This window comes from Lissotriton vulgaris, chromosome 10 (genome assembly GCF_964263255.1).
Source record: "Lissotriton vulgaris chromosome 10, aLisVul1.2, whole genome shotgun sequence".
NCBI classification, from domain to species: Eukaryota; Metazoa; Chordata; class Amphibia; order Caudata; family Salamandridae; genus Lissotriton; species Lissotriton vulgaris.
The window spans coordinates 854,944,148-854,965,986 of NC_141698.1; the positions used below are offsets into that span (position 1 = coordinate 854,944,148).

Consider the following 21,839-nt stretch of genomic DNA (forward strand, 5'->3'; position numbering starts at 1 on the left):
AGGGGGGGGGCGAATTTCTTCCTCTACACTCACTTCTGTTCTCCAGGGATTCAGTTGTGCTGAGAGCAAGCCAGTAAACTATTGTCTCTGGGCAATCGTCTCTGCCTCACTATCGACCACCGCCCCCCCCCCCCCCCCCCCCCCCCCTTAGCCGTCACCAACCTTCTGCCCACAAGTCGATCCGGGGCCCTACTTCCAGGGCTGCACCTAACAACCAGGCCAGGTCTTCCGCACCGCCTAGGCCCTTCTCTTCTTCTCCGTCCGCCTGACTCTCGCCAGGGGAGCTCATTCCTCAGCCGGGTGGCAGTCAGATCTGCACCTCATGCACTGGTCCTCGACCCGGATCGACTGCTCAAGTCCTGGGCTCCCGCTGCTGTAATGGACCTCCTCATATAGGAGGGAGCCCAGAGTCACGGTCTACTGAGTGTATGGGGTCGACACCAGCCTCTTGGTGGCAGCAGGTAGGCAGTCTGTCTCCCTTGCTGGGGATGCGGCAGGGGCGGATTGGCAAGGCGGGCATTCGGGAATGGGCCGAAGGGCCGGTGCCTCAGTGCCCTCTGTGGGCCGTTTTTTTCTCCCCTGTCCCAGTCCACAGAGAGTGGACTAGGAAAGGCGAGAAAAAAAAACGGGCCACGGAGGGCACGAGACAGACAGAGAAAATGAAAGCAGCCTCGCTGTGTGGCCAGACAGCGATTGTCAGCTGTGGGCTCTCCTTCACCCCTGTCCTGCCAAGCAATCAAGCTGAGGCTGGGCTGGGGAGGGGTGATTGTTTGCAAGAATCGGCCTCCCTGGGGGCCAGGTGTTTCTCAGGCCTTTGAGCCATTTTCACCTTGGCCCCCCTGGGGCCCATGCCGCCCAGAAACGGTGTTAGTCTTAGCACCTCGCCCACAGCCCTTCACATTCAGGGCATAGTGGGCGAGGAAGAATGGGTCTTGCTGTGGGGGCCAGGTGATGTTTGGAATTTTTTTATTTTATTTATTTATTTATGCAATTTTATATAGCGCGAACTTTACCTGAAGGTGTCAGAGCGCTTCACACAAGGAACAGCAATAATACATGAGGAGAAAAATTACAAATGGACAAATTACAAAAGCAAACGTTAAGTTACATGAATCAAAAGTGACAATAGTGAGCAACCAAAATACATGAGGCAGCAATCGGTACATTACAGGAGGAAAAAGTGATATGTGTGCAGGTTACAAAAGCGTACAAAGTACAAGTAGAGGTATAATACTGCAATAAATGGCAGACACTCCAGCACAAGTACAAACGTTACATAGGCAATGGTGGCACTTGTGCAAGTATCTAAAGCAAACAAAAGTGAGAGGTAGCATACAGGGTGATACCAGAGAAAAGTGACTTGTGTAAGTTACAAAAGGGTACCATACACAGATACAAGGGTAATACTACAGTAAATGGTAAACACTCAAACTGCCAGAACACACTGGGAAGGCACTTCCCATGCCATGCACCAGCTTCACCTCAGCCTCCCCCCTGGCTACCTGGCTACCTTGGATGACCCAGAAAGCTGTGTTTTGTGCTCCCCTGCCAGGACATTTTCCCGAGGCCTGGAGGGCTGATTAATTTACTAATTGCAGGGGCCTTACCTCTGTTCATGTGCTCCTGAGCTGAAGGTCTGGGGAGGGCTAAGTAGGTTAGTAATAGCAGGGGCTTTGCTGCTTTTCATGTGCTCCTGTGCTGGAGAGCTGGAATAATTTTGTGACAGAAAGGGGTCTTGCTATTTTTTTTTAGTTGCTCAGCATGTAGGCCATTGGCACCTTTGCCTTCTGTCCTGTGCAAGAACAGTATCCTCCCACTTTCATTCCTTGTCTGTGCAAATAGTGTTTCATGAAAGGCATGCCCCTTGAATGTGGGCCACGCCCCTTAAATATGGGCCACGCCTCTTGAATGTGGGCCACTTTTTTCGTCAGTGCCCGGGCCGAATTGTGATCTCAATCCGACCCTGGGATGCGGTGGTCAGGTGGGCTAGGTGTCCGGCAAGACAGCCCGCAGCACCCCCCTACGGCGCTTTACCTTCCGGCTCACAGCCTCACCTCGCAGGGGAAGGAAAGGTTCATTGGCTCCGGGCTCGGCAGCCTCTGCGCCCGTCAGCGGCTCATCTCAGTACTCCAAGGCGACCCCGCACCATGGGCAGTCCCGAGTATCGCCAAGTCCTCCTCGCAGGTCAGAACCTGTTCGGGCTTCGCCTGCATCCACGATTTCAGCACCCCTGCAGCTCGTTATTATCAAAACCGATATCCAGGCACAATCGGGGAAAAGGGGTGACAATTCTAAACCCTTTCCGGACCGCTATCAGCAGCTATGCTAGTGAGGCAATATTTCTATTGTCACCAGCCTCGTTTGAGGTAAGTTTTTGTTAGAGTCCGTTGGTGCTTGAAGCGAAGAACCCTCCCCTTGATGGTTGGTAAAAGTGCTTCTCTGCCGCTCTGCGGTGGAGACAGGCACGTAGTGGCTTTTTGCCGCAGGAAACTTCTGCTGTCAAGGCAGAGGTCAAAGTGCAAACAACTTAAGGACGGGGCCATGAGACGTAGGCACTGCAAGTGTCACAGGTGGAAAGAAAGAACTTGCAGATGTTGCCTGTTGCCTTCCTTCTTGCTCAATTAAACCAAGCCGAAAAGAAACTGAAGTCAGCACAAAGTATATTGGGACCCACCTTTAGGGGCACGTCGGTGTATTTCCGGTTTCTGTATGACCAATGTATAACTATAAAGACAGATCAAAGTTCCCACTGTGTTAAACAGATGGAACATTGTTGAGTACAGTGCTATACATCATAAAAGGATTCCCTTTGTAGATTTTGAGCCCCCTTTGCTTCTTCTCTATCTATCTTTTCCCCATCACTCCCTCTTTCTCTTTGCCTTTCACCCCATTCATTTTCCCAGTCTAGATCACTCCCTCGCGTTCATTCTCTCGCACACTTTTCAGTCTCTTTGCCATCCATGTGTCTTCTTTTCTCGTTCTTTCTGTCACTTTTTTTCCAGTTTTCTCTTGTTTTCTTTCTAGTTTACGGGCCTCCTTGATGTCCCGATATCACCTCTCTCTCTTTTTCATCTCACCTCCTTTCTCTCGCTCATTTTCTCTTTGATTCTCTACTTCTCCTTCTTTCATTCACTTCCTCTCTCCCATTCTCTCTCACACACACACACTCATACTCGGTTTAACAATGAACTCTTCCCAACCATTTATTATCGTGTCTCTTATATTATCAAAGGTATTTTTTTAACTTTAGCCACACAACATTGCGAATGCAGTGTGGTGTGGCTAAAAGAAACATTGGCAAAGCTATAGGTCACAACGATGCGACCTAATAGAGTTGTGACTCAACGCTTTTTAAGAAGCGAGGCAAAGGCAGGAAAACCGAAATTCCCAGGATGGCAAAGTCTGGCTAAGTGTGTGTGTGTGTAGGGGGGTGAGGGGGAGGGGGAGTCATGAGTGGGCCTCAGCTCTCCCGGTGCCAAGGTCCATTACAGAGATAACAGACCCACCTCCCCCGCCACTTCCAGCCAAGTACAACCTTGTGTGTCTGAATGGAGCAGGAACGGAAGCAGCCGGTGCGCTGCAAACAAGTGGCATCGGTGGCTGTCACCAGAGGAGGTCTGTTCTTGTGCAACGAGAGCAGCTTCAATTGGGCAAACGTGCATATCAAGGGCGCATTTACTTGGATTCGCCAGCTGGCACTGTGCCTATATAACCCATAGTCTAAACAGTGGAAAGACAAAACAGTGGCACTTTGGCCTATCGGCCCGCCGCGCTCCATGATAGGCAGGTGGAATGATGCGCGCGCCGCACCCCGCCCGGGTGTCCAGGGAGGACAAGCGCTCGCGCAGAGACTTCCACAGCTGCGGAATGCGGGGCCACTTAACCCGAGTCCCTAATGGTGCCTATTGGATCAGGTGTTTCTGTAAATCCCCATTAACCACCTGATGAACTGGTCCCCTATCTGCCGTGAGAGGGTCACAGTGCACCCTGGTTCGTGGAATGGGGGCAGGGAGACGCCTGCAGCTTCCCTGGGAAAGATAGAGACCTGCTCCTCGCTTGGGACGGTCGGGTTTGAGTTGGATAAACAAGGGACACAATTAAGATGGCGACTGCAAACATCCGAAATTTTTCGGATTCGGGGGCGTGTTTTTGGCGTTCTGAGTGACAGATGACGTCACAGGTGTAAAGAACGCCAAAAACACGTCCCCGAATCCGAAAGAGACGGGCTTTATGGGAGTGACTCCCTTCTCCTCCAATGGCTGGCCTCCGTTTAGGAAGCCAGCCAATGGAGGAGAATGGAGGAGAGAGGCGGGTTCCAAGCCCCCTAACTCCAAAACATAAATTCTTCGGGACTCCGCCCCTCACTGCTTCGCAGTGAGAGCCAAGGTCCCTCGACCTAAAAATCTCTACTTTAAAAAAAAGATAGCAGTATTTCAGAATAAAATAAATATTATTACGGCCTTTACTCGAGTCTTAACAATTAGAAGATAGGCTGGCTTAGTGTATAACGTACCACATTTAACAGCTCAGAAGCAACAACTCTACTGACAACTTTAATACATCTCGAACACGAATATGAATCACGTTACTGGCTTTTGTAATAAAGAAAACAGAACGGGTCCGTTTCGGCCAACAGATGGTCAGGCAGTCGCGGCCGGCATTACGGGCGGGGGGAAGGGAGGGGGGGTGGAAATGGGGTTGTAGCGGCGGAGTGGATGGGGGGGGGGGAGGTGGGATAAATAACTTACCTTGGCTTCCCGCTGCGCTTTTCTTAAGTCCTGACTGAGACTCCAGACTTCCGATTCCCGCCGTCGCTGCATTTGAATTCCTCTGGGCTGAGCTCGTCATCAGGAAGGCTGCAGGCAGCCTCCCTCCCTTCCACCTCAGTCAGCGCTGTGATTGGTGTGGCCGGCTGCCCCACCCGCGTCATTTCTCTCTGTACGCTGCAGCATACAGAGAGAACAGGGAGAGTGAGAGGTGTTACTCGAGGGTAGGGTGGAGTGGCTTGCCCACTGTTGTTAATACTGTCTGTTTGGGTGGCCTCAGACTGCCCAAGCAGTTAGTATGAACAACAGTGGAAAAGCCACACCCCCCTGCCCTCGAGTAACGCCGCCCACTCTTTCAACCAGGTACAGCGAGAAGGCAGAAACAAATGGTAGTTATTATGGTAATAACTACCATTTGTTTCTGCCTTCTCGCACGGCGACAAAGCAGGGGGGGCGGCGCCCAAATGCCCCCATGGAGGAGCCGCCACTGAGTATGTGGTAAATTAGGAGCATGTATAAAGTCTGCATGATCTAACGAAAAGATCGCAGACCATCTCCACTCCTCCTTGCGTCCATGTTAGTAGTGTATGGGTTGTTGGCGTCCCAGTGGCCGATGGTGAGCCCCATTAGTACTGTGTTTGGGGCATAAGGGATTTGTGGTGAGCACCATTCACCAATAGGAGAGGACTATGTGTAGTAGTAGTGGTGGTCCATCCGTTGGGATGGTGGCTCCTGGACATATCTATGGAGTATGCCTCGTCTAAGTTTGTCTTTAGTGTATTCAATTTCAGGAAGGTTAATGCCAGCTAACCAGAAGGAATGCCACTGAAGTTGTCCCACAATACAATAATATTTAAAGTCAGGAGCGCACATACCTCCTTGGAGATGGAGTTGCTTAGAGCAACCCTGTGTGGGCCATTTGCCCATATTAAATCGATTAATAGTGTTTAAGAGTTTAAAATATTGTGCAGGGACAGGCATCAGTATCAGTAGGTTTACAAAGTAATACAGAAATCGGTGCAACATTACCATTTTGGCTAGGGCCAGTCTGCCTGCTATGAACAATGGCAACCTGGTTTTGAAGCCTACCTGATAGGAGGGACTTGACAGTTTTGAGCAAGTTACCTTCAAGGACATCAAGCGTTTCCCGATATATTTGTACTCCCAGATATCGAAACATTCGAGGGGCCAGTTGTAGCGGCATCTCCCCCAAAGGCAGCTTTGGACTGTTGTAGGTATTTTCAAAAGAGAAAGCATAGGACTTATTTTCATTAATTCACAATCCAGATAGGGACGCAAAGAGGTCAAAGTGGTTCGCCAGGGTGTGCATATTTAGACAGAAGTCTCTGATATATATTATCATTTCACCCACATATAGCGAGATGGTGTGTGTGGTGGGTCCTATGTGGATGCCCAAGGTACTGACTTTCTGGCATAAGTGCTGAGCCAAGGGTTCCAATGCTAGTACAAACAACAGCGATAAAAGGGGGCAACCTTGGTGTGCACCTTGTTGTATCAGGTAAGGTGCTGACACATTGACCTGTACGTGCTCGGGCTGTAGGGCCCGAGTAGATGTATGTGGGAGATATGCCATAGTGTGTAAGGGTTGCAGACATATATTCCCAGCTAAGCATGTCAAACGCCTGTCTGAGGTCTAGTGATATACGGCCCGACCCAGTCGAGGTGCTCATGAGCTGTGTCCACGTGGTGTGATCGGCGAATAATAAGAGAAGTGTTACGATTGGGGATAAAGCCACATTGATCACTGTGAAAGAGTTAGGGAGTAGGGGAAGCAGTCGGGAAGCTAAGACTTTACTGAGAATATTGTATTCCGTATTAAGGTTGGAAAGAGGGCTGTACAATACCATATTTGTGGGGTGTTTGTTGAGTTTCAAAAGTGAAGTATCCAGTGCCTGTGCTGTCGTAGGAGATAGTTTGTTCCCTCTCTATAACTGTTACTCTGCAAAGGTTCAAGGTATTGAGGAACGCTTGTATGGGCTCCGATCCAGCCAGTGGTGGGAGTATAAAGGGCAGTATAATATTCAAGAAAGGCTCTGTTTATATCTAGTTATGTGTCCGCTGGCATGTTCTTGGGTGTGTTAATGGCGAGTTTCCGAATTTGGTTGTGGTGGGGGCTTTACTAGGTGAGCCAAATGTGCTCCAGATTTGTCAGCTTCAACATAGGTTCGTTGAATATCTGTTCTATAGTATATTACAAGTAGGAGCTCTAATAGGTCTGTGTAATTGATCCTAGCTTCTTGTAGCTTGGTGGCCTGCCTCTTTGTTTACCGCTGCTCTCTCTAGGGGACCCAACGTCTCTTCCACCTGTGTGAGCTCCACTAATATCGTCTTACGGGCTCCTACCACTGTGCCTATGGATGTCTCTCTTATTATGACTTCAGAAGCAGAGCTGAGGTGCAGATGCAAGGTGGTTGGAAACTTGTTAGGTCCCGGAGGCGTCAAATCAGGCGGCCAGCCAACTAGCCCTTTAAATCACTCTGGGTTATTGGTTCAAGGGATGCAGGTCCAGTCCTTCTCACCTAGGCAAGAGGGTAGCAGGTCAGCACAGCAAAGCAGTAGTCCAGCAGAGTGGCAGTTCTTCCTGGCAGAATATCCACAGGTCCAGAAGTGTACTGAAGTGGAAGTATCTGAGTTCCAGTACTTATACCCAGTAGTGCCTTTGAAGTAAGGGAGACTTCAAAGACACGCTTTTGAAGTGCACAGAGGCCCTGCCTTGTCAGCCCTAGCTCCAGACTAACTACAAGGGGTATGCAGCCCTTTGAGTAAGGACAGGACACAACCTATTCAGGTGTGAGGCTGAGTCCAGCTCTTCCCTCCCATCCTGTCAGGATAGCCCACTAATTCACACCCAGTCCCCCATTGTGTGTGGCTATGTAGGTGGAATACACAAAGCCCAACTGCCAACTAAACCCAATCATATGATCAGAGACAGGCTGCAGGCAAGAAAATGGCAACTTCTAAATGTATTTTGTCTAGTAAAGGTGCCTACAAGGGATTTTATTTTGATATATTGAAGGAATGTTTGACAATATCACTTATAAGTACCCGAAGTAGTGGCCTCAAACATATGAATTTTATGAATCAATTTGTATAATCAGGAATAAATAAATCAAAAGTAAAAAACAATGGGTGTATTCTTTTTTGTAGCAATTTATAATCCATTAAATCAAATTAAAGGGTACACAGCAGTATTTACATACACAGAAGTGACAGAGATTAACAATCTTTAAAGTGAAAAATATCTGCTAGCCCCTTCTGTAAATTAATTACCCATTTCTAATGCCTATTACCAAAAAGAAGTTTTGTTCAACGATATTGTTTCATTTATTAAAATGGTTATGCTAGTCAACGGTTCGATCTTGTTGTGTGATACATCTAAAAGACCATCTTCAGGACAGAAAGATGCTTATGTGGAATGAGGACCCTTTAGAAAATAGATCAATATCGGACTTTAAATTAATTGGTCCGAAGTAGGTGTTGAAATCCAAAGAACATTTGTGCCATCAATTTGCTGTGAGTTATTGGCATAACTTGAAACAAAAGCTGTAAGGGAAGTGTCTTATAAAAAGCGCCATCTTAGTCCATCGTCCCGGCAGAGTGAATCAAACAGCTTTCTAAAAGTGGCATTTACAGAATTGTGATTTAAAATCCAACTTTATCATATATTTTAAATTAATATTCCAGAGACACCAAACATGAACCAGTGATATCTATTCATTTAAAAATGATGCTTATAAAATTTAAAAAGGTAATCCTACGGTGGTCTTATGGGAGATATGGGTCTTGTAGTACTAAAAAACGAATTTAAAGAGTTTTGTACTTCCAGAACTACTTAAAAGTATTTGTCCTGTTTTTAAGTACATTGCATCCTGCCCTCTGGGCTGTCCAGGGCCTACCTTAGGGGTGGCTTACATGTATTAAAAAAAGGTTTGTGCCTGGCAAGAGCTTTAACTTGCCAGGTCAACATAGCAGTTTAAACTGCACACACAGGCTCTGCTGTGGCAGGCCTGAGACATGTTTAAAGGGCTACTTAAGTGGGTGGCACAATCAGTACTGCAGGCCCACTAGTAGCATTTAATTTACAGGCATTGAGCACTGGTAATGCACATTGCTAGGGACTGATAGGTAAATTAAATATGCCAATTGCGGTTAAGCCAATGTTACCAAGTTTTAGGGCGAGAGCACAAGCACTTTAGTTCTTCTCAGCAGTGGTAAAGTGTGCAGAATCCAAAGGCTAGTAAAAACAAAGTCAGCAATAACAAGATGTCTGAAGGCAGAAAAAAGGGAAACCACGCCAGGGATGCCAGGTCTAACAGTCTCCAATGAAAGTTCTGTTCTGGGATGGCTCTGTTTGGCATTTTCAGAAGAAACGCTTGCAGCATCTTACAAGTGCAAAGAGCTTCTATTTTTTTCAAAGTCTATCCTGGAGAAGGAGCATTTAGAAGCTAGTCCTCTATTCCATTGTTAAGCTGGAGAAGAGCAACATTGGAAGCTACCATGTAAAGAGCAAGACCCTATTTTTTGTGATGTGTAGCTATGGAATATAAAGGTAAGCATCCAAGTGTTTGATCGTTAACGTGAATGCTCCCTTTGGAACCACTGGAATTCTTCTCTGCAGGGTCTTTACTTCGAAGGGAATCTTCTGTACACATAGATTGATTCCACTGGGGCCAATGATCCTATGGAATCCCCGTTGACTTAGGAATCAGAAAAACTATACAGCATTTTCTGATCCCCTATTCCTGTCTGGATACATGAACTATTAGTTACTTTTGTAACAGGGGTAGTACGGCTTGAAGTTCACCAAGCCTTTTAGAATCAAAACATGGCCATGGAGTATTTATTATTGCATACATCACCTGAAGACTAGGTGAGGCTTCAGACCTTTTCTGACTATTACAATGACTTCGATTTCACTATTACCATAGAGTGACTCGACTAACACCTTGATCTAATGCAAAATGATAACAGACTCGGTTTGTTACAACTTATGGCACATTAATGGACTTTATAAAGTGAATCAGTATGTTCTAATTAGGATCTAGGTATCCACTCTGACAGACTTAAAACCAAATTTGATCACATCTAATTTCTGAAACACAAGGAGCCTAATGGGTCTCTGACACGGGTGGCGGGAGCTCATAGATTTAGGTGCTCCTGCCTAAATGTGATTATATGTATATTTGTTGCCCTGCCAAAGTTTGCTGCAACATTGTCAGCAAAAGACATAACACGTGTTGGCGAGGCCAAAATGGACAAATGGATGTCATATAAAGAACATATGTTAAAAGCACAACCTCAACTCTGAATTCTTGAGTGCTCGTAGAACCCCTTCTATGGTCATGGAATATGTATGGTCCAAGAATCTGTACCAATACTGGAGAACTTGATTTGATATCTGTTTAGGTCTCGCGCCTAGCGTTGCAGTGCGCCGCCTTTGAAACGCCCATTCTCGACTGTGGCTAGCACGTGCAGCAGCGCACGTTCGCCTTGCTGCCGTGGCCATGCCCCCCCCGCTCCTCTGTGGTTCGCGCGCACCACTAGTTTCGATTGCTGCGTTCGGGTTTCGATTCCGTGCTTGTTTTCTTAATCCTCCTCTCGCGTTGTATTCGTCATATGTTCCCGGCGTGCGTGGGTGACGTAGTTGCCCATAGTAACCTGGTGTCACGGAAGAGAGGATGGTGAGTTCTACCGGTTAGTTCTACGCCAGGGGTTTGGCTGGGGAGGGTAGTGTCATGCCTTCCCCTCAATCATTACAGGAGCCGGAGAGTATGGTTCCATACTTCTTTATTCATTCATGTTCTATTCTTAACTGCCCCTCGATCTCCTGTCCCTCCCATTCCTGTTCCTGGTTCCCGGCTCCGCCCCCCAACTACTAGACTGCATCACGACGTGACATCTCCCCCCTTTTTAACAAACAAAATTGATTCCCGACACTTCTATGATATCTTGATCAGCTGCACGGGGTGGCGGCCCGCCTGTTTGAGTCATGAGACACATCTCCATCACAGGCTCAAACTCGGTCCGTTTCTCAGGTGTCAGTAGGGTGCAGTCTGTTGGAGACACTTCATTGTGTCTTTCCGGCTGCATTGACAGGAGTATCGCTTCTTGAGATGCGGTTGTCGATAGCTCCACTAGATGTCGGCTGTTCGTATTCTTTTGTAGTTCTTGTTTGAGCGGCAATTGATCGCTTGCACGTGTGTCCGTTGTTTTAGTTTTCTTCCGCGCGCCTGCATGCACTTCTATTTCTCGTTGTCTTATTCGGTCAAAGACAACACTGTCCTCCTGTCCTTGAACAGGCATCTCAGACAACACAGATGCACGTTTTCCTTCTGACTGATGATGAGGCCCTCTCTTCCCCAACGTGTTGGCCCCTCTGGGTATGGTGACTGGGTGGTCCTTTTCCGCCCAGCGGGTACAGTCACCTGCATCTGTGCTTCTTCTGTGTCCTTTTTGCGTAAGCCTTGCTGACCCCTTCAATGGTGACGGTGTGTTCTTCACATTATGGTGTTCCTGGGGCTGACATGGCATGTTGTCTTGTGGGGAGTTCAGACATTGCTGGTTGTTGGCCTGAGGTGTGTTGCTTTGGACAGGGAAGGCGGCCTTTGCTTCCACTGTATTTTCAAATGGTGGACACTGTGACCGTTGTCGGTACCAGGGCTCTGTTGATTTCAGTGATTGTCCGGACATGCTTTCTGAGTCGGTCAACGACGCACTCCTGGAGTCGACGTTATCGAGGAGATGCTCCTCTGGGTGCATCTTTTGAGTTATTGCTATGACGGGGCTGTTTGCTAGCCACGTATGTGCTTCCTTGGTTTGGTCTTGAGATGTTTGACTCTTCTCTGTTTTCTCCTGATCACGGATGGCTTGAGCGTATGCGTCTTGAGTTGTTCGAGGGTTGTTTGCTGGCCACGTGTTTACTTCCTTGGTTTGGTCTTGGAGTATTTGACTCTTTTCTGTTTTCTCCAGATCACAAATGGCTTGAGCATATGTATCTTGAGTTGTTCTAGTGTACGTGCGTATCGGTTTCTGGGGATGACGTGGCTTGTCCCCTCGCCGGTGTTTGGTCCTTTCTTCATAATTGTTGAGTCGACTGTCGTCGGTCTCCTCTGTGCAATCTGTGTCTCTGCCTGATGGTTCTCCGGAGTAGACTGTGTGGTCTGTGTCTCTGCTCGATGGTTCTCCGGAGTAGTATGTTGGTTTCCGAATAGGACGTGACTTGTCCCCTCGCCGGTGTTTGTAGTGTTTGTTAAGACCATTGAGTAGACTGTCTTCGGCCTCCTCTGTGTGGTCCGTGTCACTGCTTGGCATGTCTCCAGAGTAGTGTGTTGGGTGGCTTCTCGGCGGTATGTCAAACCGGTTGTCACGGTTCCTGGTCGTCCCAGTCTTTCGCACACCCTTATCCGTTGTCCTTTGTGTTGGTGACTCAGGGAGTTCCCTGTCACTTCGTCTTTCATGATGTCTTACTTCTAGTCCGCTTTCGCCCTCCCTCTCTCGGGTTTTGTTTGACTCCCGGGCTTTCCTCGTGGACATGGGGAATGTCTCCTTTCTTCTCTTTTTTTTGATTCCTGCTTCCCTGTCACTTTGGCTCTCATGGTGTCTTGCTTCTAGTCCGATTCCTGCTTCTCTGTCACTTTGTCTCTCATGGTGTCTTGCTTCTAGTCCGATTCCTGCTTCCCTGTCACTTTGTCTCTCATGGTGTCTTGCTTCTAGTCCGCTTTCGCCCTCCCTCTCTCGGGTTTTGTTTGACTCCTGAGCTTTCCTCGCGGACATGGGGAGTGTCTCCTTTCTTCTCTTTTTGTTTCCTGCTTCTTGATGGAATTCTTTGGACGCTTCCCTCGCTGTGACCCGCTCTCCAATTTCGGCTCTCCTGATGATCTCTTTTAGCGAGAACCGCCCTTGAATGATCTTGCGCTTGGTGTCGGGTTTCGAACAGCCTTCAATCACCCGCAGTCGGATTGCATCTTCATTTGTGAAGGTGTCGAAGTGGCAACATGTCACTAGACGTTGCAGTCGGGTAATAAAGCTTGGTAAGGGTTCTAATGGTTCCTGCCGTGCTGCGTTGAAAGCAATGCGTGCATGATCCACGTCTTCCTTCGCATAAAAATGAGCGAGCAGCGTCTCTCTGAGTCCCCTATATGTCTCTGTGTCTTTTGCTAGAAATGTTTTGATTAGACGTCGGCCTTCGTGACCCACCAGCTGAAGCAGTAGTAGTCGACGTCTGCTATCCCTCCACTCACCGATCGTTGTGAGGAATTCGTCCACCGACTCCAGCCACTTGGACCATTCAGGACCTAAACAGTGAGCGCTGGTCTGTGCCACTGGAGGAGGTACTCCAATGCAGGGATTGGGTTTATGCGTGTCTTTCCTCATAGGCATGATGGTGTGGTACACAGGCTTCAGGTAGACGGACTTGATTTCTTGAGATCAGCTTGGTCGTCACTTGGTCGTTCGTGTTCGCTCACGATGGTGTAGTATGCAAGCTTCAGGTAAACGGACTTAATTTCTTGAGATCAGCTTGGTCGCCACTCAGCCGTTGGCGGTATGATTCTTTGTTTGTGGTTGTTGTGTTTGGTCGTTCGTGTTTGCTTGCACTGGTCGTGTGTGCTCATTAGGGCTTGTTCTCTTGTATTTGCCAAGGCATGTTGTGGTTTCCTCTAGTCTTCACCACTGGTTGTTTCCTGCGGTCACTTGTGCTTGTTCACTCTACCGTTGTTTTTACTTGTGCTTGTTTCCTCATTCCATCTCTTGTGTCTACGCAGTCTTGTTTTATTACTTGTTTGTCGTGCATTCATCAATGCTTGTCGTGTGTGTGTCAGTCTTGTTTCGTCATTTGCATCTTGCTTATTTCCTTCTTGCACTTGCCTGTGCTTGTTTCTTTGTTAGGCCTCTTGCCTTTGCTTATGTTTTCTGTTGACTTCAAGAATTGTATGTTCTCACACTTGTTGGCAGATTCTACAACTGCCTGACTCTACCATGGCCGACACGTACAGTCTAATGGGGGCCTATGGCTGGCGCCTGACTCTAAGATGGCCGCCGCTCGAGACAGACTCTGCTTGTATCTGCTCGAGATTTCTTCGTGTAAATGCTGAGTTCAAAGTCTCTGATTTATTTATTTTTGCTGGCTCATTATGTGGGAGCGCAAATGCTCAGGACTCACCCCAAACCTCTCTGGTGCTGTCGGCAGGCAGTCTCGAGTCCGGTCTTCACTTTCTCTTTTCGCGCTCTTTCTGAGCATCGCGTCGGGACCCCTGCAGACTCTCAGGTGTCAGGTCACCCTCTGGAGGCACACAGGCAAACGGGCAATCACCCTCTGGAGGCACACAGGTAAGCGGGCAATGCCTCCGCTGTGCTGATCAGCAGGTTTGGGGCACGGGCAGCACTTTCTTTAGAGCAGCGCTAATCTTCGCGTTTTGTGCAGCATACGCGCGCACTGCTGGATGTGATCTTGGTTCCGAGCCCCCGCAGGCTATGCCGACACAGGCTGCAGACTCACCGTGCTCGGCGGGCAGCTCCCTTCTTTTCTTCAGTTACTGGTCATTCAAGAAAGGCAGCATTCAGGCGCGGCGTGTGGGGCATTTCATCTTCGCGCTCCTCACGCGTTGCGCTGACACAGGCTGCAGGCTCTCTGTTTTCTTGGCCGTCTACGGGCGGCAGGGTTCTTAGGCAGTGTGGGGCTTCAGTTACTATCCCATCCTCGTCGCCAGTGTCATGCCTTCCCCTCAATCATTACAGGAGCCGGAGAGTATGGTTCCATACTTCTTTATTCATTCATGTTCTATTCTTAACTGCCCCTCGATCTCCTGTCCCTCCCATTCCTGTTCCTGGTTCCCGGCTCCGCCCCCCAACTACTAGACTGCATCACGACGTGACAGGTAGGGGGTTCCGATGGGCAGTTCAAGTCACTGGCTCGGGATACGTGGCATCACTGATACATGTGCTCGGAGCTGGGGCAGATTTGTGGGCCAGCGCACAACATCCTTCTGTGTTACTTTGCCAGTTACGTTATGGATAACATGGAACAGGATTCAGGTATGCAGCGGGCTGTCATGATGCCTAGTACGCTGTGGGCTATGGACCTTTTAAGAGCCTCTTAGCAAGTTACAAAGGTTGTCATCGAAATACATCAGCTGTCAATTTTTTAATGGGCTGAAGTAATGTAGAGTGTGGTATATTTGTTAGACTTTGCCACCTAAGAAACAAACACGGGTGTTTTCTGTGTATATCGTTGGTATTGTTTTGCTCTCTATGTACTAGAACGATCTTTTGGAATTCCTGGAGTCTAACAAGTTTTGCACATTTCTTCTCCGACATTAATCTGCTGTGTCGCGATATGGGACAAGACACTAGAAGTGACCTGTCCGTTTTAGAGGTTAGGAGCTGTGTTCGTGGTTGCCTCACATATTCCTCAAGTACATACCCACCACTTGCATTGATCTTATATCTCTCAAGAAGATACCTGAATAGGACTGGAATGATAACTCTTATCAGCCCTGCAACATCTCTATTTGCCTGCATCTAACAAATTAAATAGGAGGTGCTTACGATATGTGCTCTGTGTTGACTGCAATCTGGGTACTAAGGTTCTTTTTGCACGTGGCGTGTGCAGAAAATTAGGCAAGTTTTATTGACTTTTTAGAGCAGCTGTGCTCATGAGAGAATATTCTTTTAGGGCACAACTTTAGAAGACTTTTCTTATTTTTCCAATAATCGGGACTTTGAATTTTATGTCTTGCACAATGAAGCATGCATTGAAGTTGTTGCGATGCAAAGGCTGTTGTCTAAAACTCCCTAACCCATTGGTTCCCAAACTGTTGTTCGGGGCTGATTTTTGCTGGGTCATGCAAATCCAAGCAATAAGTAAATATACCTTTACATTTCTGTGTTCATATTGTCTAATTTGCTGCGCTTCAAAGACGGAGGTAAAATGTCAGGCTATGTCTTCCAGGCCTCGAAAAATCAGAAAAAGTGATAGCAGACCTTTAGGTCTAGTTGACATGCCTTTGGACAGCACCCGATTTTCCAGTGGAATGCCATCATGATTCTGCTGTTGATCTTTTATATGAATGCGTAGTGCATGCCAGAACCTTAGGTCTTTGATCACTTCTATGCTTGTCATACTGAACTTAGCTGTCCGTTGGTAAAACAATTTTGCGCCAGCAGGGCTCCATAGGTTAATCAAGGTGCATACCTCATTGCTATCGCGGCTGCTTGTAGCTTATGCTAGTCTCTCAGTCTACTGCTAATAAAAGTTGTTTAGGTCCTGTCACTTGGCCTTAGCACCTGAGTTTTCTTGTTGCTTTCTTAAACTCACTAACTTCCATGGCAGTGTGAGCCCTGGGTTTTTTATCTTTATGGTCTCTAGAGTGCCTCTGCAACCCCTTATTCTCTTAATATTTGGTGAACTGTTTCAAGATTTTTCCATATTCATAGTAATGAAGGGCAGGACTGTGAGGTGGTGAATAGTTTTCATTGCTATCAGGGAAAGCTTTGAGCATTTTCAGGCCGGATCTTATGATGTCCCGGTATGGAACACTCACTGATCGATAGAGGTGTTCATGATACTTTGCCTTGGTTGGATGTTATAGAACCATAGAGGTAGCGGGTGGTTTGGTGGCGATCCTAATTTCTCTCTCTCTCGGTTCATAAGTGATCAGGCTCCAGGAGGTCCAGATCAGGCTGCAGGAATCTGAGATTATTTTCAGTTCTGGTCCAGATGCGATGAGATCTGAGTTAGCCTTTGTTCAAAGATTTAAATTGCTAACAATGTGTGTCTTTCCAAAAAAATTTGCTATTTCTTGTGGATTTCATCATCTTTACAGGTGACTGTTTAGGTTTTGGCAAAGCGGAATAGTTTTTTTGTCTGATAATTAGTTTCTTTTATTTGGTTTGTAATAAAGATGATTTTGATGTTTGTATGTTAGATTTAAAGTCTCTTCTTGTGGTTTTAGGTTTTTAGTCGAGATGAGTGTAAGTAGTTTTTTCCATTTAAGCTCCAGGGTGTGACTGCATTGTCTCCCTATTACAAGAGATGGCATAAACCAGATTTTGTAACAGGAGCTGTAAGCTAAACCAACACGCATTTGCAATGCCAATAGCTCAAACTTTAATAAAGCGAGACCTATTGCATTGCATATACTTATTTTTTATTACCTCTAGAACCCATGTGTCTGAAGTAGATTTTCCCAGTTTTTTATGAAATGCTGTATCTGATCTCTATCTAGCTGGCCAGTCGGCCGTTTTCTGCATAGTCAGGAATGCCATGTTTTTGCTGGAGAGGACATTTTTCCCATCTTTTCATGACAACTAGAAAAGCCTTTCACTTTTTGGTGCTTAGATGGAGATGAAGATGGAAGGAGACAGATGCCTTGAGAAACTTCTCAGTGTGATGTACTAACAACTATTTTGTTTTTATTTAGTTTACTGTAGGTTCGCATCATAGTAATTAACACATAATATAGACAGCTAATTTGCACTCACACTCAGGAGGAAGCAAAGGTGGATTGAAAATCAAACCTGTGATTTCCTAATCACACCCACCAGAATCAGCTTTTGGGGGTGTGACTTGCAAATCTGGAAGCATTCATGCAATTGTGCAGCTTCAAACAAATGTAGAATATCCTGACATGCAGTCTGGTCCAGAGGTAGAACTGCCTTCCTGGACCTGCATTGGTAAATATTTCACAGGCACTTTGTCCTGCCACAGGAGGAATTGTGGGCAAATTTGCAAAAAGTGGTATTATCTTGAAATATCTTTAGGAAACAACAGTTCTAAAAAGCTTCATATTGAAATCAGTAGAAACTGCACTCAGTCTCCTTTACAAGGATCACGGGCAGTAGCCTATATTATGTCAACTCACAAAAACACATTTGTTCTAATCTTATAGGGTTTGTCTACTATATTTACAATGCACAGTTTATTACTTCATTTTGCCACACTGGCTCTGAGGTCGCTTTGCCGCATTGATTACAGTGTTAGGGCGTGAAGTGTTACCCCGCCCCCTTACTTGCAATTATACCCCAAACCCCCCTACTCGAACTATTCGCCTCCCTCAAAGTTCAGGTCTAGTTACGTCCCTGGTAATAGACGTTTTACAAAAGCAGGTATAGTGGAGGAGTCAGCTGCCTCGGCGGTGGTAATTTTTTTTTTATTTGCAGGGTAAATGATGAAGCTAAAAATTGTCAAGGAATTGTTATCCATCACAAATGAGTATTTCCGGAAGTAGAACAGAAGAATCATCAAAATCTTTTACATTGTTTCCACTTCTTTTTTGGTAGCATGTTTATAAACTGGAAATGCATTTTGTTTTCTAAAACGTGGGTTCACAAAGATGGAATTTGAGACAAGGTAAACTAGTGGAGTACACTAGAGAAGTAAACAGAAAGTTTCCTTTAAAGGATCTTGCTTTACCATGAAGAAAACATGTTTGTACAATTATCGGAGATCAAAGCAGCATCTTGCCCATTAACAGGTAAAAGAAGGAAATTTACACTTATACCACAGGCGGTAATTGTGGGTGGTTGCGGAAGTGTCTGAAGGAACACATTACCGATGAACACAGTGTTTGAAATCCTGGTGCATAGCTAGCCTCCGATGCCCTCTCAAAAGATAGTGCGTGTTTTAAAAAGCAGCAAATGTGAAGAGCCAAGTAATGCTTATAGTTGTATTTCATTTCAGAGTGATGGCAATACCAGCTACAGCCATTTACTTCACCTGCTATGACCAGCTGCGAGAAATCCTGTCCAGGAAAGTTATAAGCGATGTCAGCATTGCTGCTCTAGTTGCTGGAGCTGTTGCCAGATGTAAGTCATACAATATATGGTGATAAATGCAAAATTATTCTTTACACATAGTGCCTGTATCTCATTAACTACTAACATATTGGTTCCTTTTGTGTAGTCAGAGTAGGGAGCTGATGAGGGACCTGCTACATGTATCCTCCCAGAAGAAAAGAAAAAGTGATGACTGGAATGCTAATTTCAGCCACTGAAAATTACTCGAGCGCATTCCCAGTCCCTTATGTGTTTTGCCCGCCATGTCATCTCAGACAGGAACCAGCCATATGCGAATTAGCCTACGTCCTGCTCCAGCTGGAACAGTCCAGCCCGAACTGCCATGCCAGGTCCCCTCGGAACAGGAGAGCACAAGAAGCCCAGACTAGGTGTGGGCTAATTAGGCGTCGTCACTGTGGTATAGCTCGATTATTTGGCAAAATGAACTCAGGACCAATGTCAGGGCATACATGTTGCACTTTAGGGCGTGACAGTGTGTAAAAGAAAAAAAAATGCGTGGATGGCTTGCAATAATCTCAGCCACTGGTAACGGCTACATCAAATTCTCATTTTTTTGCCTACCATGTCACCTCAGACAGGAACCAACCATACGCAAATCAGCCTTGTTGCTGCACCACTATGTACTGTCCAGCCCAACTTCCAGGCTGAATCCCCTCTGAACAGAAAATCTAGAAACCCAGACATGTTTCAGCCTAGGTAAGCCTGGTCACTAAGGTGTAGCTTGATTCTGTTGGCACATTATATCTACAGCATATCTCCACAGGCATGTTTGTGCATGGTCTGGCTGCCTAAGTGGTGGCTGCACTGTCTCGCATCATGGACCCCTACCTCTCCACAGCACAGTTGAATCAAGAGGCTGATGATGTATGAGATCATGGCCAGTCACAGTTGTGGCTGGCTTTTGGCATCTGAATCACACATTCTTAATGTGCCTCCCCAAGCTGGAGAAAGAACTGAAAGATGAGGGCTATAAATGCATTTCTTTAACATGGTAGTTACAGCGAGTGCCAGATAGTTGCTCGGTAGAAACACCCTCTGCAGAATATTGGGATTAATCTCATATATTTGTCGTCCATAATTGTAGGACTGCAGATAAGTGCCTGTCAGAAACCCGTTCAAGGGGCCGCTTAGCAAGCATGAGCTACTGGTCCCAAACGTGGAGGTTGAGGCCTTTTACTCCTGAAGTCGCGGGTCATGACTTATAATAGATCCTGAGGAACTGGGCCAGGTGCCCCTTCAGCACTTGATTCTAAGTGGTAGCACAGTCGATCAGTCGAAGGCTTCTCGGGAGGGGTTAGACACAGGGGTGTGAGCACAGACTTACAACTAAAAATACCTTCAGAAGCAACAATAAATGATTGTAAAGTCAAATATTTTCATTTACGAAGAAAGGAATATTTAAATATAAACACAAAGTGAGATATGGATTCATAAACCATACACACAATCCCCCGACGTAAGGGCTCTAGTGTTATACAGGGAGGTTCCTGAGACCCATTCCCCTCTCGCTAGCAGTAGTGGTTATTCCTCATTCACTGTAGGCAATATTCAGATTAAGCCCCACTAGTAGTCTGAGTCTCAGGAGCCCCATTCTGACTCTTTACTAAATTCAAAAGTGTTTCAGTGCAAAACACTATATGGTAGTCAAGTTCCCCCTGGTCCGCCTGGCCTATAAATTTGTGTTTTCTGCACCTGCAGGAACTGAACAACAGGAGTCTCAGGGCATGCCCCCTTTTCAGGCACTAAAGCTGCAGTGGCTGTCTCTGGTAAATTCTTCATATGTGGCCCGAGGGCAGCAGTCAGGTGTCCTCAAGTTTCCCACACGCGCTCCTGCGGAGGCAGCAGCGGGAGAGTCCTCGATGCTCCTCCGATGCCGGTGAGTTTCCTGGGATTCTCCCCACAGGTGGGGGTGGTGCGATGCTCCTGGTGGTGGTTTTCAATCAAGGCTTGGCAGCCTCCTCCTAATGACAATGGTCTTGACTGGACCCCACTTCTTTTCTTGTCCAGTAGCTCCCATTGGTATATATAGTCACTGTCCTCACTCTGTACACAGAATATGGTCTAATCAGCACAGTAGCAATCTTCATTGTGGCTGCACTTGGCATAGGAGCTCACCGACTTTACTCCGCACACAGGCTAATTCTCAGTCGGCACAGCAGTAATCTTCATGGCAGCCCTACCTGGCATACTGGGTTGCTGACTTCCAACCTGCACATGGGCAATGTTCTGATCGGTGTAGTACAGTTAATAGCAACCGCTGACCTTTCCCTGCACACAGGCAATGACCCAATTGGTGTAGCAGCTGTCTCCTCACACCTTGGTTCACGGATCCAATCGCCAGGATACCTCAATGGACATTGCTTTCTTCAGCCCTTCGGTTCCACACAGGGCACACTGGTTTTGGCAAGGGCGCAAGCACTGACGCTCCAGGAGCATGTGGTCTTGGATTTCTTGATTGATGTCCCTCGCCCAGCTGGGTCAGCTTCAATACTGCTATACATTGAACATGGAGTAAAAGCGATGTTAGATTTGGGGGTCTCTAGTTGGCAGAGGTAGGTACCTTTGACCAAATAGGGACCCTTGCGTCTAGTCGGGGTAAAGAAGTACACTCCTAAAATAACCCCTGCTCACCCCATTGGTAGCTTGGCACGAGCAGACAGGCTTATCTGTGAGGCAGTGTGTAAAGCATTTGAGAACACATACAGTAACCCAGTGACAACACTACAGCTGGACACCACATAAATTGTAGTATAAAAATCAGTATTCCTATATAGACTTAACACGACCACAAACAACAAAAATCCACAATACTGTATTTAAACATGGTAGAATTCGCTTCGTTCTCATAAGATGTAAAATGCGACACTTTGAGTCAATGTACCGTAGGATGCGTAACGCTATACAACGAAAGTGTTGCAGGGAAAGTGATGCGTCCATTCCTTACACGCAAGAACAGTGATGGGTCGGGTCCCTATTAATGCGTAGGGGATGCGTCGGTTCTTCTCAGCATGGGGAGGTGATGCGTCGGTTTTTTACTGCGCTTCAGTGGCGAAGCGTCTCGCAACGCCGTGATACGATGAACATCTGGTGCAATGAACAAGAATTGTGTCTTCTTCTTGATGCGAGATAATGCGTGCACGCCCGTTAGCTGGGCGGCGACTCAACAATTCTTCTAACAAGAGAACGGCCCTGCGACACGCTTCCCGGTGAAATCCTCTTCTCCGGAGATGTGAGGCGCTTCGGCAATGATGCGACAGC

General features: G+C 46.8%; 1 protein-coding gene across 1 annotated transcript in view; it reads left to right on the forward strand.

Moving 5' to 3' along the window:
• The window catches only part of SLC25A40 (solute carrier family 25 member 40), a 419,344-nt gene that overhangs the window by 174,254 nt on the left and 223,251 nt on the right, over positions 1-21,839 (forward strand). The window contains exon 6 of the mRNA XM_086941797.1: positions 18,466-18,590. Within this exon, the coding sequence (XP_086797923.1) occupies positions 18,466-18,590 (125 nt within the window). The remainder of the gene's footprint in view (positions 1-18,465; positions 18,591-21,839) is intronic.